General features: G+C 48.0%; 1 protein-coding gene across 6 annotated transcripts in view; it reads right to left on the minus strand.

Annotated features, from left to right (window-relative positions):
* NARS2 (asparaginyl-tRNA synthetase 2, mitochondrial) overlaps positions 1–5372 on the minus strand; it is an 86840-nt gene extending 81468 nt beyond the window's left edge. For 3 of the 6 annotated variants that reach the window (XM_074955607.1, XM_074955640.1, XM_074955597.1), the window contains exons 1-4: positions 4649–4915; positions 2731–2840; positions 1614–1734; positions 758–898 (exon numbers count right to left, since the gene is read on the minus strand). In XM_074955607.1, coding sequence (XP_074811708.1) covers positions 758–898; positions 1614–1734; positions 2731–2840; positions 4649–4786 — 510 coding nt within the window. In that variant the 5' untranslated portion in view covers positions 4787–4915. Of the gene's footprint in view, positions 1–757; positions 899–1613; positions 1735–2730; positions 2841–4648; positions 4916–5228 lie in introns of those variants that run through there. The other 3 variants (XM_074955632.1, XM_074955614.1, XM_074955624.1) reach the window with 3 other exon arrangements.
* Positions 5373–7683: the final 2311 nt, after the last annotated feature.

Consider the following 7683-nt stretch of genomic DNA (forward strand, 5'->3'; position numbering starts at 1 on the left):
CTGGGAAAATCTCAGGTTTGGTTAACACTAGCTTGTTGTGCATATCTTTCCCACATTGAGGGGAAAGCAAACTATACTAATGAATTTGCATTACACAGATCACTGTACAGTGCAAGGTGGTATAATTCTGGGTTTATACACCAGCAAGGGTGCAAGGCTGGGGAGCTGGGAAATTGGCTGTTGTCTCCTGTTTGTCCTTGAGTGGCTTAGATAAAGCACTCAGGTAGCTCATTTGGGTGTGTGTCGCCACCTGCTGTCATGTTGGGTGATAACAGGGCCTGGAGATTTAAAATAAAAATGTATTTTATTTAAAAAACCTAGAAAATGCTCAAAATTAAAACACTTCATTCGACCTGAAATGATTTTCATGACCTCAGGGGTCAAAGTATTTGGGGGAGAAAGAGGGAGAATAGTGGTAACACTTCCGGCCTCTGCCCACAAAACATAGAATCTGGGATAGTAAAGGTATGTCTACACTGCAGCTGGGAGGCGTAGGGGTTAGGTGAGCGTAAGTACGTCACGGAGGGGTGGGGATTTTTCACACCACTGAGAGACGCAGCTATACTGATATAAGTTCCCAGTGCAGGCCGGTCCTAAGTCAGTGTCAGAACTAGGAACAGAACTTCAGAGACCCGATTCCATGTCTCCTACTGTCACCCATTACATAACCGCAATGGGAAGGTGGGAGTGTTATGTGGCACCATCATTTGTATATGTGAAAACACAAGTAACAAGATCAAGTGAAGAAGCAGAGCACCTTGAAAAATGAGTGGATGGCTGCAGTAGCTTCACTGCGTACCCTCAGGAGGGAGCTCAGTGTGTTGGTCCTGCATCGTAAGTGAGGGAACTGCCGGCTGTATTCCAGAGGTTGCCTCTCTCTTGGTTTAAAAGGGAACATCTAAAGAAAGGACAGGAAAAAACCAACCCTGAGACCCTGCAGTTAGAACAATTTTACTGATATCCATGAAATATCGTCACTGACTATTAAAGTTCAAAAAGTGACACAAGTCAGAGGCAAAATAATACTTGTTATTTTTTTTCCAGTTTACTTTGTGGATTTTACAAAGACAGCCAGAAAGAGAATGAACCATAAGGGACAGATGCTGATCAGTTTTGGAAAATGCTCAGACACCACCGTGATGGTGTCCATATAAGCACCTATAATAGAATTAGAATTTCAACAGGACTGAGTGCCAAAGTAAGTGGCTAGATTTTCAAAAGAGCCCAGCAAGGTGGGTGCCAATCACTTTTTGACATCTTGCCATACGTTTCACAGTGGCAGCAGAGCACTTTTAGAGATCTGGTTCCAACTGTGGGTGCTGAGCAGTTGGGAAATCTGGCCCGCAATTCTTTAGCAAATCCAGTCCTTAGTATCCAGTTAGTTTCACAGTTTCCTCCCCATGCCCAGTCTATTAGTCAGTTTCTCCCTTAATGAAAAGGCCCTTGTCTACATCAATGGGAGAGTAGAAAACACCTTAAAAACAGAGATGACTTTAGAAAAAATAGCAGAAAATACAGTTTGAAATGTGCTCTGTCAGAAATGGGAATATTTTGAAATTAGTCATTTCCCAAAAGGCATCCTGTGAGCTTGACTGTTAAGTGCAATAACATACCAGAGTATCACAGGGTCCTACTACACGAATATTTTCAGCTTTCAATTCCACATTTTGCATCCTATGAAGACTTTTTACCAATTTCCCTTGCACTTCCACCGCGCTTCCAAAAGTCAGATCTCTGGAAAAAACATCAACAACAACAATGTATCACTATGGGCCTGACATAAAGCCCATTGAATTCAAGGAACCCAGGCTGACTTATCTGGGTTAATTTAGATCAAGCCCTACGCTTACCGTATCTATTATCACAAATAGGCAGCTTGTTACAATTTGATTGCTATATTTTATTCACATGGCATGCAATACATCCCCCATGGAAAGAATCTGAGCTCAGCATGTGTGTATCTGAACCCCTGATTCCAAAAGTCTGGATATTTTAAATTATTTGATGTATAAACCACCAAGCTGTCCATCATACAAGAAATAAACTGCACAGGATCTTCTTCTGTAGCTGAAAGTTAATGAAGCCTAAATATTTATTTTTATTAGAAGCAAGCTCTCCATGACTGATCCAAGATGAGCCCCAATGTCTGTTCAGAAGGACAGGCCTCAAGGTTTGCCAGCCCTTTTGTGCTCTCTCTTGCGCTGAGCCTGCAAAAGTGGTGCCTCTGCTCACTGGCGCAAAAGGCAGGAAAAGACTAAGGAGCCTACAGAAGAGATCCAGTTGAGGAAAGGCTAACATGGCAACCCTAGCTTCTGGTAAGGTACAGCCTGACCTACACAGGAAGAATAAGCGGCATGGGAAGCCACACCATGGAAAAAACACTATGAAACCTGGCCCCAATGAATCAATAGGAATTTTGCCACTGATTTCAGAGGAGACAAAATTTCAATTTACAAGTGCCCCCTACTTCCTACTCCCTTCAGAACCAGTTAACCCAGCTCCTTAACTGATAGCTATTGAACCCACCAAGTGCAACACCCTCAGCAACTGCTGAACGTACTGTCCCTGCAGCACTCACATCCCTGCTGCCACAGCAGGTGAGACACCAGGCCTGGGAATCGATGCCCTTAGTCTAAGATAGGGTGGAGCTGAGCCCTGCAACCACATCATCAACCCTTTTCAACCAAGAATCTGCACAGAAATTTCTTTAAATACGTAAAATCTGCAAACCTATGTTCCAAGGTTGGGTCAGCTACAACCTGGAGGCTTTCCAAAGAACTGCCATCATTTATGTGCAGGAACAAAACCTCTTTCTGGGACCGGACAGAACGAACCCAGCCCTGGAGGAGGAAGAAAACAAAAGTTGGTGGTCGCCTTGTTTGAACTCAATCTAGTTATAAGCAGGACCTAACTGACACTGAGCAAGTCATTTCGAGCCTGATCCAACTCCCACTGGAGTCAATGGAAAGATTCCCTTCGGGCCCAATCCCGATTCCAATGAAATCAGTGGTAGTTTTACTATAGATTTCACCTCAGCACAATAGGGATTCACCTGAGTCGCCATGGAGCTGGGAAGATTAAAGTCAGTGACAGACTTTGAAGATGAAAAGCATTCCATAAATGCTATATCATTATGTCCCTTGTAAACACTCCTTATTGCAACAACAGAGACAATCAGAACACCATTCCTTCAAAGGGCAGTGTCATGGTAATTCTCATGTATTGTTATTCTTCACTGCTATGTACAACCATCTGCGGGAAGCCTGAAACTGAAATGTGTTTCCTAATTGGCTATCTGTCCATACCTACTGTGAACACGTACTGCCTTAATAAAGAGGCCAATATCAAGGAGATTAGGTCCAGAATGTAGGCTTTGTTTAAGGGAAAAAAATCAAAACCAATTAATATTACTATTATTTATATTATCATAGCACCTCATCATGGACTAGAACCCATTGTGCTACGCACCCTACATATGCAGAATCCATAGAAATGTTTCACTGTTTTGGGTGGTTCTCAAATTAAAACAAAGTCTTCTAGCTGGACTTAAATTTAAAATTAAAAAATTGACAAAACCTTTGTTAGCACAGAGTTAAAATTGCCTGGTGATAACATGCACCCTTCCAGAATGTCCAGCTCAGCAAAACTCACATTTGTGAAAACAAGGAAATACAGAATTAAGGTAAATGCCCATGAAACCTTGATTCTGTCCCCCTGGAGCTGGCAATAGTCCTTAAGAATTATCTTCATGCACTCCAGCTGCATTCACTGTGTGAGGTGTGGCTGTACTGAGTGGTGAAGGAATAAGATATAGCAGCTTAGAAGAGCTCTAATTGTGATACAAGGTGATCTGGGCGACTGTGGCCCTCTGGGGGTGTACGTGAGCTCCTCTTTCTGAGGCCTGTATGTGTGATCAAAGGAAAAAAATGCATATGAACTTTGGGAGATATATCTCATTTCATCACTGTGTTATATAGGCTGTGTCATTACAAGAGCCCAAAGATCATTAGCAGTGCAGTGGAGATGAGTGTGGCATGGAAGTTTTATTAAGGGGAAGCAAAAGTAGAGTATTTGATGGTATTCTACAGTTCAAGGTCTTGTAAAATTGAACACCGCATCTGCTACATTTGTGGAGCAGGCTAAGTATAGGGAGCTCCTGTTCCATATAGGGCAAAGGGAGAACGTGAGTGTGTGTTACAGGCTTATTGGGGCATCACTCAAAGCCCCTCCTGCCATTGCCCCACTACTATTTTTAGTGCACTAGCGAGATCAGAACTAGCATGGGTATGTCTCCTCCAGCTGGAATTTACATCCTCAGTTCAAAGGCATGCAGGCAGCCGCAGAGCCCAACCAGCTACTCTGGAGAAGCCTCTGCAAGAAGATGGAGGGATAACTCAGTGGTTTGAGCATTGGCCTGCTAAACCCAGGGTTGTGCGTTCAATCCTTGAGGGGGCCATTTAGGGATCTGGGGCAAAAATTGGGGATTGGTCCTGCTTTGAGCAGGGGGTTGGACTAGATGACCTCCTGAGGTCCCTTCCAACCCTGATATTCTATGATTCTATGACCTTCAGAAAGGGCGGAGCTAGAGGAGTAAGAAGAACTTCACAGAAATGACTACGTGAATTAACAACATAAAACCCCCACCGACCTGGACTTTAATATCACGATTCACCTCCTGGGCCTCTAGTGCCTCGCGGACCCTCAGCTTTGCAGCCTGCGCGTGCTTGGGACAAGGAGCAGAGGAACAACGGCGAAGAGCCAGGAGCAGACACCGGGCCCCAAACATTGCCAAAGGCCTTCCGCACCTGCCCCCCGGCTAACAGCCGAGGCCCGACTCAGACTCTGCTCCCTCGCCCGCATGTGGCGCGCCGCTCCTGCCTCCCGACGCCGCTCCCACGTCTGTCTGTCTGTCTGTCTCCCCGCCCACCCCCTGCGCCCGCCCCTCCGGGCAATGGAAAGAGACTCCACACAGCCTCCGCTGCCCTGTTCTCAGATACCCCCCAGCCCCCGCCCTACCCGCAGGGCCAGCTGCCCCCCGCCCCGCTGCCCCCCTATCTCCAGAGGGCTCCTGGGCCCAGCTGCCCCTACTCCGCCTGTCTCGCGGTGGGCCCTGCCCCGCGGCTCCAGGAGGCCAGGGCCCGCCCAGGCCGCCGCAGCCGCTCTGCCCGGAGGAGGAGGGGGCGGGGGATGAAGGCCCCGCGTAAAGCGCCCCGGCCCGATCTACCCACGTGAGGCCAAAGCAAGCAGGCAGCAGCATTCGCCGCGTCACGCGCGCTCACGTGACCCCTCGCGGCCAAGGTCGCCGCAAAGAGGCCTCGATGAGCCCATCAGGAGGCGAGGCGATGTCCGGAAGTACCTCCCGCAGGCGCAAGGTGCTCTGGGAAGTGTAGTTCGCGGCTCAGAGGCCGGGTTGCGTGCGGGGCGGGGCCGCCTCCTGCAGAGACCCCGGCGCCGGGGGCGCGGCTGGTGCCAGGGCCAGGCGGGGTCGGGGCAGGTGTTGCCGAGAGGAGATGCATTATACAAATAAGCTACTTTATATGCAAATGATATGTAACGTGGCGAGGCAAAAGAAGGACGCAGGGCTCGGGCTGGTGGAAGCGCCGCGGGCTCGGGAGGGAGGCGGGCTCCGGACTCCTGGGTCCCAGCCCCAGAGCGGGGCGGGGCTCCGGACTCCTGGGTCCCAGCCCAGGCAGGGGAGAGAGATCCTGTTGGAGCAGGACAGGAGTCAGGACTCCTGGGCTCTGCTCTTGCTTCGCCACTAATCCCTGCGTAACCTCTGGGCAAGAAGACCCCATCTCTGTGCCTTCCTTGCTCATCCTAGGCAAGGGAGATAGCAATTTTTGACTCTCTACCCCTGTACGCTGCTCTGAGTCCCTTGGGGTGAAAGGCAGCTCTCCAGGGCCCAAGTGCTGTTAAGAGGCAGGGGTGGGACAAAGTGGGTTAAATTAACACGCGCGCCTCTTGTGTCCGAGCTGCTTGGCTACTTGTTCGGCCCAGTTTGTACTTCCCTCTACAGAAACTTCTTCCTCTGAGTTTTGCAAAGAAGTTCTCATTCTGGGGGGGAATCCCAGTGAGACCTAGGTCTTCCTGGCCTCGCTTTTCCTGTATTCTTCCCCTTCTGAGCTGCAGTGGCTTTGGGGGCTGGGAGCTGCTGAGCGGGACCTCTAACAGAGTTACTGATGATGTGCTGAGAAACCACATGCCTCATTGCACAGACCCTCCGGGTGAGAAAAGAGTTGGTGAGCAGAGTCCCCAGCACTGGGAAAGAAGCCCCATTGGGCTCTGAGAAAGGGGAGGAGAAAAGCTTTTAATCTGCCCAGCTTTGATGGTTTGCTGTTTCTCTTGTAATGCCTTCACTCACGCTAAGTGCCTCTTCTCCCTCCAGCTTCTTCTGCTGCTTTACAGCCCCTCCTCTTAATTTTCCCCCAAATAGCTGATGCCTCCACATGCTGCAGAAGGCCCAGGTGAACTCAGGGCTTTGAGTTTCTCTTGAAAGACCAACCAGAGGATATAGGAATCTGGGGCAGGGGAATCAGTCTGGGGCAGGCATAGTATTCTGGTGTAGCCAGTCCTGTGATCTGGCCCAACCGACCTCCCTAAGAGGTCAGTTCTCCAGTTCCACTGAATTTTCTGGGAGAGATACAGGTAATGAACACATTTTTGGAACAAATTGATAAACAGTAATAAGTCACCAGGACCAGATGGTATTCAACCAAGACTTATGGAAGAACTCAAATATGAAATTGCAGAACTACTAACTGTGGTATGTAACATCATTTAAATCAGCTTCTGTACTAGATGACTGGAAGGTAGCTAATGTGACACCAACTTTTTAAAAAGGCTCCAAAGGTGATCCTGGCAATTACTTGGTTGAAATTATAGTAAAGAACAGAATGATCAGAAACATAGATTAACATGATTTGTTGGGGAAGAGTCAACATGGTTTTTATAATGGGAAATCATGCCTCGCCAATCTACTAGAATTCTTTGAGGTGGTCAGCAAGCATGTGGACATAGTGTACTTAGACTTTCAGAAAGCCTTTGACAAGATCCCTCACCAAAGGCTCTTAAGCAAACTAGGTAGTCATGGGATAAGAAGCAAGATCCTCTCATGGATCCGTAACTGGTTAAAAGATAGGAAACAAAGGGTAGGAATAAATAGTCAGTTTTCAGAATAGAGAGAGGTAAATAGAGGTGTCCCCCAGGGGTCTGTAGGCTACTCACCTGTGTCCTGCTGTTACAGAGACCATTCCTGTGATGTCTCTCCAGTGCTCCTGGATGAAAGGCAGGGAAGATCCCTGCTGGCATATCCTTCATCCGCTCCTCATGATGAGGTAGAAGTTTTGCCTCAGCTGAGCCATGGGTTAGGCAGGCAGGCTCAGCACTGACACTGAGTCAGGAGGCAGCAATATTACTGTGACTTTGGGTTTATTAACAGTTTTGCTGGTTAAACCCTGAATAGTTGGATGGTTTGGGGTTTTTTGTTTGTTTGTTTTTTGCTCAGATGCTAGAGTGCTGAGTGCACATAAGAACCTATGTACAATGGACGAGAAGCCTGGAGCTGCCTAAAATCAAAGACAGGGAGAGTATGAGGCATTAACATGAACGTCAGACTCTTGAGTCAGCTCTTCAGTCAGTGCAAACGGGCACAGCTCCATTGACTTCAGCAGAGCTATGCTGACT

Source organism: Natator depressus, chromosome 1 (genome assembly GCF_965152275.1).
Source record: "Natator depressus isolate rNatDep1 chromosome 1, rNatDep2.hap1, whole genome shotgun sequence".
Classification (NCBI taxonomy): Eukaryota; Metazoa; Chordata; order Testudines; family Cheloniidae; genus Natator; species Natator depressus.